This window comes from Tiliqua scincoides, chromosome 4 (assembly GCF_035046505.1).
Source record: "Tiliqua scincoides isolate rTilSci1 chromosome 4, rTilSci1.hap2, whole genome shotgun sequence".
Taxonomy (NCBI): domain Eukaryota; kingdom Metazoa; phylum Chordata; class Lepidosauria; order Squamata; family Scincidae; genus Tiliqua; species Tiliqua scincoides.
Window position 1 is genome coordinate 221,736,787 of NC_089824.1, and position 18,950 is coordinate 221,755,736.

An 18,950-nucleotide genomic window follows, 5' to 3' on the forward strand; every position below is an offset into this window, starting at 1 on the left:
TTGTTCCTAGATCTAAGCAGTTAAATGACCAAATCCTAGACATGTCTACTCAGAAGTAAGTCCCATGAAGTTCAATGGGACCTACTTTCAGAAAAGTCTGTACAATATAGGATTGCAGCCTTGGCTTTTGTGCAAACGGACAGAAACCGATTCAGCTTCCTCTTTGGCAAAATCATGATGGAGCTGGATAAGAGAGGGCAGGAGGGCTTGCCCCAGATCAGTGGCGTAGCTAGAGGGGTGCAGAGCACTAAGTTTTGCAAGCACCTCACTGTGCTGTGCAAGCAGCCCCTCCCCTTCAGAGTCATTCCAGACTGGCAAACTCCTGGCTCCAAAGGGGAGGGGGAGAGCCCCTTACATGCTGTGGTGGGACTCCCTGCAAGACTCCCTCCTTATAGTGTTTTGCACCCCCTTTAGCTACACTTCTGCCCCAGACTTTAATTTTGAATGTGGGGAGAAGAAGGAGAAACAGGTAATAAGGATCAGTGGGTTGGACTTTTGGGACACCTGTTAGGAGTAGCAGCTCAGTTCCTCAGAAATCAAGCAGGGATCGGTTCAGTCCAATTGGGAGCTGAGGTGACAGTTGCCACCCTGGCAACAAACATTGGTGGAAGATGATGACATCCAGAGTGTGGAGGGAACTCCTCTGGGCACAGAGAGCCCTGGAGACAAGACAGAGGTTTGTCTGGATCCGGGGTTCAGTGGTGTTGTTGGTTTCTCTGTTATTTACTTTTGTAACACAATCAGGGCTGTGGGATTAGTGTTGGGTCTCATGGTTGTGAGATGCTCTGGAGTTCACCCAATCCAGTCTGCTCTGCCAGGTGTGATGATGGCAATAAGTCAGAGACCAGCTGCCCAGCCTAATCCGCTGCTGGGCTTGTGGGAAACTCTAAGGGGATTGGGCTGGCTCCATTATTCCCACATGGGATTTGGCTGCAGAGTCAGGGAGCCAGGATTCTCTCCTCTTCCCAGGGTGCCTCGTGCCTGTTTGCTCAGGAGTGGCTCTGTTTTCATGAGTCAATAGGCTGATGCCACCATCCTGTTGCCGTGGAGACAGCTTCCTCTTGGGATGCTGATGATGTCACTGGGATGCGGTTAGCTGAGCCCAGAGAGGATGCTTGGACTGTGGCAACCATTTTCTAGGGGAAATCTTCAACTTTGGATGTGAAATCTGTTTAGGATGTGAAATCCTAAACTTTGGATGTGAAAACTTTGGATGTGAAATCTCCATGTTTCCCTGGATTTCCTGGGGAAATAAAAACAATATCACCATATCATTTCGTGAAGAACTGGCAATAAGAATGTGGTCTTTTTATCTGTTTTGTGGCTAGTGCAACCCTGAGATGAGATCAGAGAAACCTGAGTTTTGCCCTTCTGGCTGTATCCTTAAGCCTGGTTTTGCACTGTGTTAACTTCATGATTGTTTCATATATCAAGTAAGAACAACAGAAAAGAAGAGCGAAACTTTTCACTGCCAGGAGTCAAGAGTTTTATTTATTTATTGGGAGTTACTTTACCTTTAGAAGTGGGTTATAACTGGCTGGCTGTGTATTTTGCCTGTTGATATTGGGAAGATAGGTCGATTCATTCCTGTTGTACGAAACATTTTACAGGAGTATGATAGCCTTCCTGAGGGAGTGGAAAACAAAGCTGACTGGAAAACAGAACAAAATACTGCTCACCCCCAAAAATCTGAAGGGTAAAATGCAAAGGGGGGCACCTTCTTTTTTCCCACTAGGAAATTACTACTTAGGAGGGTTCAGTTCCTTATCTCCATGTAAAATAATCCACTTGGAGCAAGCAGCCAGAGATTGCAATCCCTGCTGCCTCTTTTGTAGAGTGCCAATTTTTCTGGCACTTTTTGCATGAGGCATGGGCAGCAATTGTGGGGAGGGGCGCAATTGTACAAGTGGGTGGCCAGACCGTTGCCCCCAGGCAACCTGAAGCCCAGTGCCATTGCTACCCCTGCACCCCCTCTAGCTATGCCACTGTGGCTGCTCCGCAGAAGGCAGCTTCATCTGATCAAGCAAAGAGAGGGAGTGCTGTGTTCACTGAAGCCCCTTTTCATTTCAATGTTCCATGGAGATTTTAAAAAAAATGTTTTTGGAGGGAGGCTGTTATCTCACCGTGCATCCCTGTGCAATCTCAGTCAACCAAGGCTGACCTCTACCAACTCCAGACAGCATAAACCTGAGACTGCTTTCCCATGATGGAGCTTCCTCCAGCCTTCACTCTTGAGTTCAAGAGTATTCAAATACCTAGAAAAGTACCCCAGGATCCCAAAACATGCTTACCCACCTGCAGCTGGACTGTCCATTTTACCTCCCAGTTATAGACTGAACCTTATTTGATTTTCATGTGGTTTTGACCTGCTTTTGTTACTTGCCCCAGATCATAGTGCTTTGCATTTGGAAGAGTAGTGTAGCCAGAGGGGGTGCACAGGCACCAAAACACACCATGTAAGCAGCTCCTCCCATGCCTCATCAAAGCCATTCGGGGCAGCGATGGCAACACGCAGGCTCCTACAGTGAGTAGGAGGGGCCACTTACATGGTGCATTGTGGCTCCTGCAGTACTTACCATGCACCCCCCTCTGGCTATGCTACTGATTTGGAATCTGATGTTGTGAATGAGGCAGGACCTATGGCAATGCCCAGCCTGCGTGCCTGGAATTTGACAAAAGTACGGGCATCTGTAAATAGATATCTGTCAATAATCTTGGATGTTCCCTTGATGAGATCTCCCTGGAAGATGGCAAAGCCATGGTGGGGAGAGCGATAGAAGGTGACTAACCCTTCCTCCGCACTCTCAGCAGGAAGACATGAGAGTGTAACAAAAGATGCTTTTTTCTAGCCGCTTCTGGATGAGACAGATTTGGTCTGAGTTGGAGAGAGAGAGACGCACACACAGGAAAGAGAAGCTGCAGAGGACAAGTCAGTGTGGTGAAGCACCTGGGGGTGGGGCGGAAGGCCTCTGTGGGGATCTGCTGGCAGCCTTGTAAGGAGGGCTCAGCTGTCTGCCTCCAGTGCTCTACCAGGAAATATGTAATGAAGCAAATATCACCAAGGTACTTGGAGGCTCCAGTGATCCCTCCACCAAAAGAAGCCAAAATCTGGTCAGCCTGGCCCCTGCCCCCTGGAGCTTCTCATGGGAAGTGGGGAACACACAGAACACATACACTGTTCTAGACCAGAGCATCGGCCTGCCAGTCCGTGTGTTGTTCATTCTGACTGGCAGAGGTGACTCTCCAGGGGTGCAGTTGGAGGCCATTCCAAGCTCTGCCCCTTGAGAACCCTCAACTGGTGATGCTGAGGACTGACACTGGGACCTTCAAGGTGCTACGCTGGTGCTCCACCACAAGCTACAACCCCTCCCCAGGTCAGTTTCCGACTTAGCACTACTAACCTCAATCCACCAGCCTGCAAATTTAGGCATTACCAACCTCAATCCACCTAACCTGCTATTTTAGGATTGTTTGCATTGGCAGCCTACCAGGCCAAGTCAGACCCGGTGTGCAGCCTGCCAAGCCAAGCCAGACCCAGTGTGTGCCCTTGGCATGCAAGCGACTACCTTACTACAGCTGCTTTTCTCCCACAGATGCCATGTGCTGAGCCACTCATGAAAAGAAGCCTCTGTTTTGACTGTGGAGAGCTTCTCCAAAAGTGTGTTCGGTCCATTAAGGCGCTAGCCACAAGGTGTCCCCACTGCCTCGGGATGGACAATATCCTCCTCCTGCTAAAAACCATGCCTGGTTTGTGTAGGAAGCAAGCCCACTCCCTCCTTTGCACAGATGTGCTAGCTGGCACTGCACCCTTATAGGCGGTTGTCATCTGATAAAGGCATATAGATCCCACAACCATTTTCATGTAAGAAGAGCCCACACTGGTGTGAGGTTGCTGTGAGCGGTGGGGGAGACAAAGTCCAGTCATTGGCCCAATCCACCCCCCATGGGCACTGCTGGGACCTCAAGCATCAGCCAAGTGGGCCAAGTGGGCAAGTGGACCACCTTTCAGCACTGTATCTTGTGGCAGCACATTCCATCATTAATTAAGAAGGACTTCCTTTTGTCAGTCCTGGATCTACTGCCTGCCAATTTCAGTGGTTAACCAAAGTATTAGCATTTATCTCTCTTCACCATACTTAATTCCCTAGACCTCTGTCTCTGTTCTACCTCTGCCCCCCAGACATTTTTCAAAGAGTGGGAGAATGTTGGTTTTAGGCTAGGGAAGAACTGGGTTCCAGTCCCTGCTCAGCAATGACCTTGAGTGTATCCCTGCCTCTCAGCCTAGCATCTCTCACATGGCTGCTGAGTAGACCCCGACTTCTTGGAGTTCAGGCTGCATTCACACGCAGTTCATGAATTAAAATTGTTCTCTTGCAGACAAGTGATTCTGCCCAGGCCTGATCCCATAGTATTTGCATGTGGGAGTAAAGGATAGGTTTGGTGTGGGGAATCCCTGTGCTCTGCTGTTCCCTCCCTCCCCATTTGTGCACTCCAGAGCAGGAGAAGTGATTACACAGCTCTCACCGATTTAAAAAAGATAAAATAAAATAGGAAGAAAGGAAACGGCAGGACCTTGGTGGGGGGGAGAGTGGCCTTGTGTATAACATTTTGCTAAGTTCATCATTGTGTCATGGTGAATATCATGTGATAGTCAACCATCTTTCCACCATGGCAATCGCTGCACTATCCAGGGAGAGGATGCATCTTGCCAGGTCAAAGTCTTAACAGGGTCAGAAGAGCTCTGCCAGATCAAACTAAGGGTCCATCTAGTCCAGCCTCCTGCCTCCCATAGTGGCTCACCAGGTGCCCCCAGGAAGACTGAAAGCAGGGAACAATAGCCTTCCTCCATTATTATATGTCTCCAGCATCTATTGCGCAGGGGTATACTGCCTCTGAGCTTGGAGGATCCATTTAGGCATCATGCCAAATATCCATAGTTACACCTCTCCTCCTCCTCCTCCTCCTCCTCCATTAACTTGTCTAATCCTCTTTTAAAGTCCACAGCTAGTAGCTAGCACAATGTCTCCTGGCAGTGAGTTCCACAGATAAATATGGATGACTCATCCTATTACACGCTAACACCCAGAAAATGGAATACCTCGGCTGGAAGACCTCAGACAAAGACGACTGGGCTGTGAGCCCCCCATGTGACAAACCAGATTTTTATTGTGCAAGCCACCCCCTCCTAACTGGACTCCTTCATTGGAAAAGTCTATCCAGGTCTTTGCTTTGAATCATTGCAGCTCCATCACTGTTGAATTCAGGGCTGGCACAAACATTTGGGTGCCCAAGGTGACAAATTGAGGCTTCATGCCTCTTCCACTGCTTACCATGGAGAATCGTGTAGATTTCTTGTGCTCTTGGGTAGCCTGTGTTCATTTCATTGGGGCTTGTGCAGATCTTCATGGCTAGGTGTGCCCCAGAATCAAACCTGTTTGTTTTGAACTCTGCTGCCCTTGATGGTAACCAAGAACTGCTGCCTCCTGGCAGGGCCACCTTGGTGTGAATGGATCCCTTCCCCCCCCCCCGATTTCTCACCCTTGGCATAGGCTCTTATCTTATGAGTATACAAAGGCTCTCTGGGGTCAGGGTTCATCTCCCGCCAAAGGCAGAAGAGTGAGCTGTGGCTGCGATGTGATCCTCTTGCACTTGCCCGCACTCAGGAGGTTTCAGACTCAGTTGCTGGCATCCCTAGCTAAAGGAGATCTGGTAGCAGGAAATGGGGGGGGGGGGCTCTCCTGAAGCCCTGGAAAGCTGCCACCACTGCACTGAATTAGATGGGCTCCATAGAAGGCAACTTCACATGACTTTGCAGAGTAACTGCTGGTGTCCTTGCAAGATGTTGTACCAAGCAGTAAGGCTCATTAGGTCTTTTCCCCACCCCTCCTTCTCAGTGTCCAGCCAGCAGGTGATGCAAAAGATTGCTTGGCTGCACTGAAATGAAGGTTTAGTCTTGGCACTTCTTTAGCACCAGGGTTCTCTAGAACAAAGTAAAGATATCCATGTCATGCAACTGTTGTGATGAGACTTCCCTGCATGCATGCAGGTAGGGTGGAAGAAGAATACTTTTGACCAGGAAGAACAAAGTACTTCCACCCATCAACATGGGCAGTCTCCAGTGGTGGATACTGGCATGTTGCAGCCCCCCCCCCCCCCCCGCTTGATGTAATCTCTGAAAAACTGTCCTGGCTCAGCTGTGTGAATGGCCTTTCTCTTCCAGACCTCTGATGCTGACAAACTGAGCTTCCCCTTTGTAAGAGGTGTGACTTCCTGGCTCCTCCTCCCTTAGACAATAAGGCCTGGGACAACCACTGCTCTTGGGTGTGTGTGTCAGTGGGTAAACTGGGAGCTCTGTCCTCATCTGGGGCACCTACAGCCAGAGGTGGGTAGACTTCAGGCTTGTGGAATCTGTGTTGCTTCTTGCTGGAGGTCCACCAACTGGAGTCCGGAGCAAAATAGTGGGAAGATGCCAGCTGAACCCCCGAGCCAGACACTGGGATAATCTGAAGATACAAGCAGAAATCTCTGCCTAGGCTGTTGCATATCAGTCAAAGGCAGCCAATTAAGGGCAGCAGCTCAGTAGCATAGCTACTGAGAGGCAGCGCAGTAAGTATTACAGGTGCTGCAATACACTGTGTAACCGGCCCCCCCACTTGCCATTGGAGCCATTCTCAGCAGCGACCGATACACTACTTCAGCAGCTGGCAAAGAATGCCAGGGCATGGTTGGAGGGCATGTGATACAGCCTGGTCAGCTAACTGCCTGGGCACCTCATGGAAGCCATCTTGATTTCCATGATGGGAATAAAAAATTGGATATGAGTGCAAGAAACCATTTTTTAGTTCTAGTCTTTAAGGAATAGCAGTTGTGTCATCACATTTAAGCATGGATTCCTGTTTTACAGCTGGGAAACTGAGGCTCAGAGGACAAGTTGCCCATTGCGAAACTATCGGATGTTGGAAACCTTGTGCTGATCTAGTAGATCACCCAGTGATTTACCACTGGTTCCTAATTTACCTCTTGATTCTTGAAAAGGACTGTCTTCTCCCATATGAATGTTCCTAATGTTTAGGCTACTTTTTCAGAGGTCTTTCTTCATGTGCCTTCAGAGTTTAGGTGTACGGCTATGAGAAGCAGCACCTTCTTGGTGCAGGCATCTGAATTGTGGAAGCCTTTCCATTTTCATCTTTCTCCGCCTTCTGTGCTGCCTTTTGGCAACATCTGCCACAGTCGCTTGCACTTTGTATTTGCTGGTATAGAAGGGTAATAATGTGGGCCTACTTTATAGGATTGTTGTACTGACTACTACATGGATGTATGTGAAGTGCAGCAGGAAGGGGGAGAAGAGAGCCCATAACCAAGTGGTAGAACACCTGCCCTGCATGAGGGGAGGTCACAGGTTTTGTCCCTGGCATCTCCGCTCAAAGGATCCCCAGCAGGCCTAGTCAGAGTGGAAGGGGTACTCCAATTCCACCCCGTTTCTTGCTTTTTGGCCACTAATGACTGCCCCTCCTCAGCCTGCTCCAAGTTCCTCTCTGCTTGATCAGAGAAGACATGAGATGAATCTGATCTTCCCTGTACTGGGAACAGGATTACAGTGACCACCCCTCCACCCCCAAGTTCTGCCAGAGGTGGAAATAAGCCCCCCCATCCTCCTCTCACTCATTCTACAAGGAGAGTGGCAAGAATAAAATGGGGCAGTGGCCAGCAGGATGTGTTGGGCAGGCTGCTCTTAAAGGCACAGGGAGCAGGCAAACCCGGGCGCCCCAACCTGTGCACTAGCCTTTGGGGACAAACAATAGAGGCCAGGCACGTGTCTCTGTGATGCCCCACTTGTGAGTTTGCCAGAGGGAGATGCATGTCAGGATCCTTCTTTCACTGTTTTCAAGCACTGCTCACGTGGAAAACATTTTTGGATCAGTGGACCTGTGGCCTGTTCGTGACTCTTGCATTGGTACTGATTTTAAGCATTTGGCATTCCCTCCTTTCTAGACCGGCTTTTTGCTGCATAGTGTTTTATTGCTCGTGCTTGTCCTTAGCAAGGAAAGGTGAGGAAAACTCAGCCAGTCAGACCTTTGGACAGGGATGACCACTATTGGTCCCCACCAAGTGATGATCCCAAAGGCCTTTGGCCTGATCTGGAGCACCAACGTGAACAGGGTGGATAGAAAAGTGCAGTCCCAATGAGCGCAAAGCGAGACCAGCCTTCCAGACCAAGAACACACTTTATTCCAGGGTTACAACCACCATTTCCCGAGCTAGTCACATCACCACACGGATGGATCGAGTGCCGTCAACTTCCCTTTTTTCTACAAGCCTATTTTCTTCCAAGACCACGGTCACGACTAACACAACATTTACCAAGAAGGAAACCCAGAGCGCTTATAGCACCATTTTGCAGGTGGGCACAAAGAGGCTTATTCCTTATTGTTGCTGCTAGCTGGCACCTGCGGAAAAACTGTCAAGCGTTGGGAGAGGTTTAGGAGAGACGGGTGGGGGGCGCGGCCCCCAGACCCCTGCTGGCCACAATCTGTGGAGTTTGTACCTGAGAAAGAGTCTTTTTTATTATATTTCATTTTAAGTCGTCAACAAGTCACACATCCACCCACGCACACACACAGAAGCAAAGTACAGGGTGGCAGGAATGCGCAGGGGGGTTATTCACAGCAGAAGGGAGTGGGAAAAGGGAAGCTCCATACACCGCTAATGCACTAATACCGCACACTTTTTTCATGTGAATTCACCACTGAGCACCCTGTACAAACACAGCCCTCCCTCCCCACCCGGAAAAAAATATATAAACTGCTCGGAGAGAAAGTCAGGGTGAGAGGAAGCATTGTGAAGATTGTGCTTGGAAGTCAGAAGGAGGGGCGAGGCCAGGAGAGGGCAGCCCCCTCTCCGTGGTTCTAGTCAGGCCGCGGTAGGTTTGATCCTGCCCGGCTCTGGGTCCTGAGGAAAGCTTTGCCTGATAGTTTGTAAACTCTGAGTAGCACTTGAGGCCAGACTGGTCCCCACGGACACGGGGGAGGGAAATGGCCCCTACGGGCAAGGCGGGCGACACCTGTCCAAAACTGGACTGGAGGAAGGAAACAGACTCTGGCATAGACTTCAGAGGAGCTGAGCTGCTGGCATTGCCGAGGGCTTAGCTGTGCAGGTTTGGGCAGTGGTCACACGTGATCCACACAGAGTTTCCATGCCCACGTGGAAGGGGGGCTTGAGTTCCATCCTTCCCTGCTTTCTGCACTGGGGTTCCTTAAGCTTGCGGCCTTCTCCAAAAGAGTACTGGGACCCCAGAACCTTGTTTCACAGCTAGGGCTTTGCCCTGAGATACGTGGAGAAATCATAACAAAAGACAAGAGTACCTTAGAGCATGTGCAGAGCACTGCCTTGGCACAACACCGACAAACACAGGTTTGGGGGGCGTAGGGCTTCCAGATCCGAGCACGTGGTTTCTAGGCAGGCATTCACCCTGGTGGGTTTCATTTCAGAATTTCAGAACTGTCCTCAAACCCAGGATTTGAAACCCAAGAGGACAAGAGTGCAGTGCTGGAAAAAGGGTTCAAGGGAACTGCCTTCTAATGCAAATGGGCGAAGACAAGAGCAGCTGTCCATGAGGCTCCACCTCAGAAAGACAGAAAAGGGCTCCATACTCCACATCCCTTCCCAGAGAGCTGCAAAGGTGGCATACATGTGGTAGATGCTTGGCTTTGCACAGCCAAACTAGGGGTGCCAACTTTTCAACGGGTCACACTTTTATTAGCAGGTGAAAATCCATAAGAGTACTCACTGATTTTCTCCAGCTCAAGCTACAGCTATAGGCAGGATGGATGGCAGGGCCACATTCACACTCTTAGAAGTGTGCACTCTTAGAAGTGCTTAGAAGAGGCATTCTCTCCTATGTGCAAATGAAGCAGGAATGCCTCTTCTATGGTGGTGTCTGCCACTTTCAGTTTTTAGAAGTAACAGATACTAAAATGATTGCTGCCCAACTAATTAGGATGCCTTCATGTTTCTTTAAAAAGGATTTTAATAGATCGCCCTACATGATTACCAGTGAAAGGCTGAGTCCTAGCTAAAAGCAGGCACCCCCAAACTGCCTCTCACATATCCCCACAATAAGGGAAGGGTACACTCTTCCTTTCAGCAGCAATGCAGAACCCCCCACTCCATTCTGCACCAAGAAATTCAAACCCTGCAACCTGACAAAGCTGAGCAAGTTGTTGGTTTTTCAACACACCTGCCCCCTCCTCGAATTCTGCCTTCAGCAGCTTGAGCTGCAGCAGTCATCGGGTGGTGATGGTTATCTCCATGGGAGAGAAAGCACCACTTGCTAATGTCCTGCAGCTCAAACTGTTGTTAAAGGTACAGCTGCCAAGTACCCCTTGAAAAGTTGGCAACCTGATCTGCAAATTAAACACATTTGCATGCCTTTTCCAATATCTGCATATATGCACTTATTTGGTTTCAAAATGGAGTTGGGGTCACCTATGTAGAGTGACTGAATTTCACCCCAGCCCCTGCTGGCTCAGGGTTCTGAGGTTTCATTATCAAGCACTTCCCTTTGCAAGCTCCTACGTGGACTAGAATTTTCTCTTCTTTCTTTCCTGAAACCTGAGATATTAAAGCTATTGAATGCTGCATTAGAGAGCAAGTTCTACTCTTATGTGTTGAGTGACTGTAGAAGCACTTCATACAACATGCAGAGATGCTGCCTGCAGGGTCAGCCCCCCTCCCCACATCCTCTTCCATTTCCCACACATCATTCCTGTGTTTCAAAGTCAATTCATGCGCTAGAGAGCTCAACCCCGCCACATGGGGGCAACAGGCCAAAGCCCGGTGCCAAAATCTCAAGCTTTTGAGCTAGAGAAGGGACCCCTGGCATTCACCACAGCTGTCAGGACCATCCTGAGCACATCAGTGAGTCTGAGAGTTCCTGGAGATTTGAAAATGCAGTGGGGATGCTAAGATTAGCAAGTATAATTAGCAGAAACGCTGTCCCTAAAATAAGCTGGGAATGGAGAATGCTCCAGGGAAGGAATTCAAAACCAAGGGTCAGCTGCTTTGAAGGGTGAAAATGGGCAGCATCAGGCCTGAAGATGGTACCACCTGGAGGCAAATGTGCAGGGCCTAATCCTAACCATTGCTAAGACCCTAAATCTGTTCCAGTGCCAGTGTCTGGAATCGAAGGAGTCTGGATTTTAAAGCAGGCGGCTGGACTCAAACACACACAGAGTATATTTTTTTAGCCACAGTCCTCTCACTCCAGCACTAGCGTTTGGCTTCCAGGCAGGCCACTGCTCTGAGGCCTCCCCCTACCCACACCGTACAAACTGTCTGAAAAAACTCTGTCCCAAACCAGCAGGTGACTCAGGCATTAAGTCAGTTAACTGGATCAACCTAAGCCAGTCTCCCCTTCTTTTTTTACTGGCCCTGCTCTTTTGCTTTAACTGTGGCATGCAGAAACTCAGCAGCTGAATCCTGCTTATGTAGACCAGGCCTCAGGATGCTCTTCAAAGCACAGGCGCAGGACTAGTGAAGAAAGGGGGCAACCAACATTTTCAGGGCTGGATAGGGAAATGTTCCTTGCCACCTCCCACAGGCTGAGATCAAGGAATGAGGAAGGAAAAAAATTCTCATGGGAGAGAAGTCAACCTGAATCTTGGGGCTTCCAACTCAGATCTAGGGGGTGTGGCACGTGAGAGGTGTGATGGTGCTGGGTCTTTTCCACTTAGGCTGCTTTATGTTTCCCTGTGGGAAACCCTGGCCTCTGAGCGGCCCGCTTGGAGGCAGGCTGTGCAGCATGGCCTTTCCCAGTTTGAAGAGACACTTGGCCAACAGTCTGAGGCTAAGAGGCAAAGAAGGAAGGCCCACAGCCAGGGAGACAGACCAGGGACAGACTGCACTTGCTCCCGGTGTGGAAGGGATTGTCACTCCCGGATTGGCCTTTTCAGCCACACTAGACGCTGTTCCAGAACCACCTTTCAGAGTGCGATACCATAGTCTTTCGAGACTGAAGGTTGCCAACATGATGACAACGCTTGTCAACGCCCTATCAATGAAGTCACCTCAGGTACCATTAAGAGTGGGAGCTGAGAGTTTTGACCTACGGGGCACAATCCTTTCATAGACAACTAACCAAGAAGACATGTTCATCAGGCTTCCAAGTGAAGCTGCATGATGGCAACCAGAATCTTCCAATGACAGGTCACTAGCCCAGCACTGCTTCTATGCCAGTGAGAGGAGCCTTCAGTTCACACTACAGGCCCTGCACATGAGATACACTCAACAAGAGTGTAGAAACCAACAGCCACTCCCACATCCCACTAGGGTTAGAACTTCACATTTGGCCTAATGGGGCTAGCTGCATGGGGCCAAATGATGGGGCCAAGCTCATCCAGCCCATGCAAAGCTTGGTTTGGCTGCGCACAGGGACTCCGCGAGCCCAGGCAGACGGCTCTGCCATTCCCTGTCTGGCATGCAGCAAATTGGGTGAGAGGCAAAGCCTCTCAGGCTAATTTTCAGGAGCTTGGCAACCTTGAATTCTGGTGATGATGTAATGATGTCCTCGCTGAACATCCGGCCCCCTTACTGAAAAGGTTCCCGTTTCTTGCTGTAAAGGCTTGGTTTCATTCTCATCTTCCATCCTTGGGCTGTTAATGAAAAGTTGGCATTTCTGGGAAAATTTGAATAACTACCAGCTCCACAATAACCTGAATATGCAAATGCCTTGATAACAGGACTGTCTTATGTTCTCTTTCCAAACCCAAAAGATATGAGCAAGGCTGGAAATGATTGTCAAGAAAATGCTGCAAAATGCTACACATACACATGTAGCTCCCCCCCTCCCCCCACGTGAATCCAGCTTCAGGACAACCACAAATAATGAACTGGGCAGAGACAAAAACATTTACCTCCCTCCCCAATAGCTTGAGTTTGCTGGTGCTGATGCCAGGTTGCTGTGAGCTCCATGGCAAAGTGGCCCCCTGCTCACTCCCTGATGGTGCACTGAGCACTATCACTAACAGTGGTACCATGGGCTCAGGGGCCAGGCCAGGTCAGGCCAGGCCAGTGGGTTCTCTGATGGTCATGGGCCCTTGGCAGCCATCACCACTCCTGGAGATGATAGCTAAGGCTGCATTGGCTGCAAATTAACAAAATGGTGAAAGGGGAGCCCAAGGTCCAGGAAGAGGCACAGTCTGACTCCAGGCAAGAGGGGAACTTCTCTCATACCCAGGTAGCCACCCAGTAGTGGAAAATGTTGAGGGAACTTGTGCAGATGGACTCTGCCCCCATCCCCCAGGAGCATATCTCTTGCCAATCCTCAGCTAATCAGTTGGATTTGTGCATCTTTCCCCACTCCTGTGGACAGAGCTGTGCTGTGTGTGTTGTCACAAATGCAGTTCAAACTGGTTTTTGCTTAAACCAGTTTGCAGTGCAAGTGTAAAACTTACAGAGGCCAAGTACCTTCTCCCCATGTTCTATTGCACATTAAAAATGACCACATGTTCAACAAAAATCTCAGACCCAAAAACAATTTAAGCCTCATGTGTAAAATGCCTTACAAGAGTGCTTCTCAACAAGTGGTACTCGTACCACCACCGGCACTTAAGGTGCTGGCCGGTGGTATGCGCAGGACCCCGAGACCCTGCCGTCTGGCAGCAAGACCAGCAGCGCAACATGACAAGCAGCAGTAGAAGGTCTGACTGGGTGGGCAGAGCTTCAGTGTGAACTTTTCATGCTCCTGAAAAAGCCCTCCTGTCTGCCCTGAGCCTCTTACTGTGTTTGTCACACTGCATCTGGCCTCCAAATCTGCAAGTACCTGGCGATGACATCATCACCAGCATCATCGCTGGTGGCACTTCCAATAGGTGGACTATGTTAAGTGGTACAGCAGGGGAAAATGTTGAGAAACCTTACAAGGATAAAGCATTTTTAAATGGTCATGGCTTCCTTCAAGGAATCTTGGGAAGAGCACTAAGAGGTCCAAAACAGTTTCTAGAGTAGAACGATAGTTCCCAAAATTTCTTGCAGAGGTGAGAAACTTTCTGTCCCTATCTTAAATTTGAAGCACAGGCTTTGGGGAAGGAGAACGAAGGAGCTGCTGGGGTTTCCAGAAATAAGACCCTTTGTGCAGGCAAAGTGAAAGCTTGTCTGCATGACAAGATTAAACCTGTTAACTGTCATGATGTCCCTGCGCAGAATCCTGGGAACCGAAGTTCCGCAAGGCGCCTAGAGAAATCTAATAGCAAATTCTTCATTTCCTCATGCAACAAAAATTTCCAAGGTTCTTATTTTGGGGGGGGGGGAGCCACAAAAATTAAGCCGGTTTCAAACCTGCATGCCCTTTAATTCCCAGCAACTCTGGAAGAAACCTGATCACTTAGTAACAAGGAAGATCAAATGCCACCTGAAGATTCTCTAAGCACCAAAGAGGGATCATTGGGGGGGAGGGAAGGAACCTGCTTTCTCCATTCCACGTCTCTGGACAGCAGGAGCCAGACTGGAGAAAACTCAGCATGGCTTCACTTTGCTGCTTCCACGAGGACCACTTGTGTCTAGTGGCCTCTGATCACTGCATTTTGCGTGGCAGTGTTTCCATGGCCACTGCTCAGCACCAATTCCCACGGTGCCTTCTCCACAACAGCATGCCATGCCACGAGATTCATGCCCACTAGCGCATGATTTGCCTCCAGGTTGTGGGAGGAATCACAGGCAGACCTGAATGGGGGAGCCCAGCGCTGTAACAGCAGCACTCTCCCCGTAAGCCGCTTGGCCGATGTCTCCGATGCTCAGCACCGCCAAAGAAAGCTGCCGACAAGCATCTTCTGACAGGAAGCAGGGCAGCTGGATATGACCTTCACTGAAAGTCACAGCCCTCTGAGATGCATGAAGTGCTCAGTCATTTCCAGGTGGGCCTGAAAAAGCTCTCTCCCCTCCCCAGAGATGTTCAGAGCTGCCCTTTTGCAGTTTATTACCAACCCATGGGCTGACCACTTCCTTGCGACAGGGCGAAAGAAGGTGGCCAAGCCCTAGAGAAGCTGGAACATGGCAGCAGAGGGAGGATGCCAGTGACATTGCAATTGTTTACCAGCTTTTAATGCAGCATGCAAGGGTGGGGAGAGAAGGACCCCATGGGCTTTTTTCCCTGCCTGTGGCACACCTCTGGAAAAAAGGGTCCATTTTGGGGGCGGAGGAGAAACTGCTGTACACAAGAGAAGCGGGTGTGTGTCTCGGATCCACGTGCGCACCACGTGTGCGCAACTTTGCTTTCCCCCAAAGCAAGTGCTTCCCACCCCAATACAGGAATGTGTTTTCGTGCGTTTGCGACACGAAAATCCTGTTAAACGAGGACCCGGAAGCCCTACCCACATGGTGTGCTGGAGACTGGCGCGCTATGAAATGTTCCTCAACATCTACGAACATGATGCGATCCAACTGGAATCTTTTCCCCGGGAGCTATTTAAAATGGAGCAGAAGGGAGAGGAGGAAAAAACTGGAGCACCCGAGACAAGCATCGAAATGGCACCGAAATCAAAGCTGAACGAAGCGGTAGACGCCAAGGAGCCAGGAGGGGAAGGTGTGGAGAGCAGGACCCCAAGGGAGGGGACGTGGGCAGCGGAGGACTGAAGAGGAATGATGTGGGGTGGAAGCTGAGATGGAGGGGGAGTTGCTCCACCACGGATGGCAGCAGAGCCGGGAAGCAGCTGCAACGAAGAGGAGGGGGAATGGGGGACGGGAGTGAGACGTCTGGAGAGGGTTACAATGAAAAACCTGATTAGACAGTCAAATTTCATGGGTAAATAAACACTGTGTCAAGCCAGGAGCTCTCCCCGGCTTGCTCGCGAGGGCGAGAGGTGACGAGAAGCCCAGCCCCGCCACGCCACGCCACGCCAAGCCGGCAGATGCCAGCAAAGTGGGTGTGTGCCGAGGGGGGGATGGGCAGATGGAAAGCTTGCCTTTGAATGCAGCCAAGGCAAGAAAATGGAGATACCTGATTCCTGCATGTAAACAGCTGGGTTTCTTTTCCTTTCCTTTTTTCTTTTTTGATACAACCTGATTGCGGAGACATGAGAGAGTTATCTGGCAGAACTCAGTATGTAAAGACCAAGTCCGAAATACTGGACATCAGCCAGTCCCCGGCTATCATCTCAGTCACTTCTGGGGTACAATAATCCGGGAACTCAAAGTGAGACGTGGTACCCAGGGGGAAGAGGTCAAGGTCTTTGTCGAAGAGGGACCAGTCGGGGGTCCCACAAGGTGTATTCGGCTGGGCTCGGCTCGGCAGGAAACTCAAGAGCTCTTCCTCCAGTTCTTCATCCGAAGAGGCGAGGGAGGAGGGAGGGGACCTGGTGGGTGCTGGGGAAGGAACCTCGGAGGACCTGGCCTCTTCTAAGAAGGGCTTGGTCAGTGTGGCAGCTTCGTGGTCCTTTGGCTCACCAGAGTTAGCTGTCCACCCTCCTTTCTCACTAGTTGCTGGGAGCACGTGCCAGAAGTCCTTGCTGGGAGGTTTTGTACCATCATCGAAGGACGTCTCCAGGAGTCGTGCTTCCAGGGGGTCATCGTCCATCTCGGGGGTCGAGCGTCCCACCTGGCCACTGGCATCGGTGTCTTGCTTTGGAGGCTGCCTTCTGGTGGAGGTCACCCGGCCGAGGACAGAGGGCTTGATCTTCACAGGGACTCTCGGGCGGGACTTGGCACTGCCCATCTTCCCTTTCTTCCTGGGCCGGTACTTGTAGTCAGGGTAGTCAGCCATGTGCTTCAGGCGCAGCCGCTCTGCCTCCTTGACAAAGGGGATTTTCTCAGAGTCCTGCAAGAGCTGCCAGCGCCTGCCCAGGCGCTTGGAGATCTCGGCGTTGTGCATGTCCGGCCACTGGTCCATGATCTTCCGACGCTCATTCTGGGACCACACCATGAAGGCATTCATGGGGCGCTTGATGTGCCCACTAGGTGTCTTGCACCAGCCCGGCTCACCTTTGGCATCCTTCAAGAGCAAGGCGTCTTTGGGACACACCTCCCTCTTGGCTTCCGCCCCCCTGTTCCTCACGTTCCTCTGCTGGACCATGCTGCTGCCTCTCCTGCCACCACTCCTCAAAAACCGCTCCAGATGCTAAATTGAAGCCAGGGTTATTTTTCCATCGTCTGGTGGAAGAGGGATCTGCTGCTGGTCCGGTGGGTGGGTGGGCGAGCCTCTCCGGCTGCCGGCAAAAGCTTCTCTCGTCCACGCCCCCCTTTTAACTCAGTCTCCGAAGCAGCTGGCTGGCAAATTGACAGAAGTGGTTGTGGCACCTTCGCAGCGCAATCTCTGTGCCTCCCGGAGACCCCAGGCAAACAGCCGGACAGCCAAACGGACGAGGGCTTGCAGGAGGAGAGGCCGTTGGCAAATGTCCTGGAGGCAGGAGAGGTGGGTGTCAGCTCCAGGCAAGGGAACCCGCTGGGCGCTGCATTGCCCAGGGACGACTGAGGAGTCACGCCTTCTCTCTGCCGCGGATGCTCAGTCCTTGGGGTAGGCAAAGACCTGAGAACGAATGAATGGATGAGTGAGCGAGCGAGCGAAGGGTCAGAGCAGAGTCTCGCTGCCCCTCCGGTGCCCTCCACGCCTCTTTGCTCCCCTGCCTGCTTTCCTTGCACAGCCTGTTCACGCCCACCTCCCTCTCTCCTCTTTGCTGCCTTCTCTTATAGCCCATCCTTGCTGACAGCCCCCTCCTCCTCCTCCCAGACACACTCCGCCCCTCCCCTTCTGTACAGTCTGGGGGCTGCACACATTGCTGCTCAGAGTAAACACCAAGGTGCTTATTCTGTCAATGGGAGGCTCCTCCCACCTGGGGACGTCATTGGTTGCGGGGCAGGAATGGAACATTTGCATCCCCCAATAGGGTCACACCGTGGATGGAGTTGCCAGAGAGGATGTCAAAAACTTTCTCTGATTTTCCCCTGTCGCTGATCCCACACCCCCACCATCCCGCCCTGCTACATCTGCTACCTGAAATATGACCCCTTCGTCTCCCCCTCCCCATGCTGGACTGACCCATGCTGTCCAGACCGGCTGCTGCCCTCTTTGTGCTCCTGTCTGATTTTATAGCCCCATCAAGTTCACAGGCAAAGCCAGGAGAAAGATGCTCTTGCTGGCATTTAATGCTGAGGCAGGGCTGGGAAAAGACTTCACATTCCTGAGCATCAGCAGGAGAAAAATAACTTAGGGCCAAATGGCTGAAGGAACATTCTGGTTCCCAGCACACCAGCCTCTGGGTTTTAGGTGCTTAGATGTGGTGGCGTAGCTGGAGGGGGGGCAAGGCACCTGGTCTGGTGGGGAGCCTCAGCGCAGTGGGCAAGCGGCCCTTCCCTTTGGAGCCATTCCCGGTAGGGGGGCAAAACGGGAGCCACACGGCTCTGTTTTGCCCCCCCCACTGGGAATGGCTCCGAAGGGAAGGGTTGCTTGCCCACCGCGCTGAGGCTCCCCGCCAGACCAGGTACTCCGCCCCCCTCCAGCTACGCCACTGCTTAGATGGCCAAGCACTGGTAGGGCTGCCAACTTGTTCAGCCAGCCACTGCAGCTAAGCCTTCAACCACAGCCTGGTCTGCAGGGGATAAAGTTCCTCTTCCTGCAGTGAAATCATTTCTATGTGTCACGCTTGGGTGAAATGCAGAGGTGCAGAAACCAGTGGAGAAGCTGACGCCCCTTGGCGCGGGACACCTGAGATTTTTCCAGACTTTTCATGCGCCAAAGAGGCCACTTGAGATTCAGCAGCCAGGCCAGGGATTCCTTCTGGCCCCCAAAGGTGCAGGGGCCCAGTGCTTGACTTGCAGGGAAAGGGGTGTGTTTGCAGTGGAGTAGCTAGAGGGGGTGCAAGCACTAACTTTTGAAGGCAGCCTCACACAGCCTGCAAAGGGCTCCTCCCCTTCCCCTTCAGAGCCATTCCAGGCAGTGGGAGCAAAACAGAGCATGCACTCCC

At 51.2% G+C, this 18,950-nt stretch overlaps 2 protein-coding genes across 2 annotated transcripts in view; both read right to left on the reverse strand.

The window, feature by feature from the left end:
• NRSN2 (neurensin 2) overlaps positions 1 to 5,406 on the reverse strand; it is a 30,326-nt gene extending 24,920 nt beyond the window's left edge. Inside the window, exon 1 of the mRNA XM_066624739.1 lies at positions 5,331 to 5,406. Within this exon, the coding sequence (XP_066480836.1) occupies positions 5,331 to 5,406 (76 nt within the window). The remainder of the gene's footprint in view (positions 1 to 5,330) is intronic.
• Positions 5,407 to 16,090: 10,684 nt separating this feature from the next.
• On the reverse strand, positions 16,091 to 17,062 carry SOX12 (SRY-box transcription factor 12). Its single transcript, XM_066625941.1, has one exon. The coding sequence runs from the start codon at positions 17,060 to 17,062 to the stop codon at positions 16,091 to 16,093; it is 972 nt and encodes a 323-aa protein (XP_066482038.1).
• Positions 17,063 to 18,950: the final 1,888 nt, after the last annotated feature.

Coding starts and splice junctions, on each gene's coding strand:
- SOX12 (XM_066625941.1), bottom strand. CDS start 17,062: ATGGTCCAGCAGAGGAACGTGAGGAACAGGGGGGCGGAAGCCAAGAGG.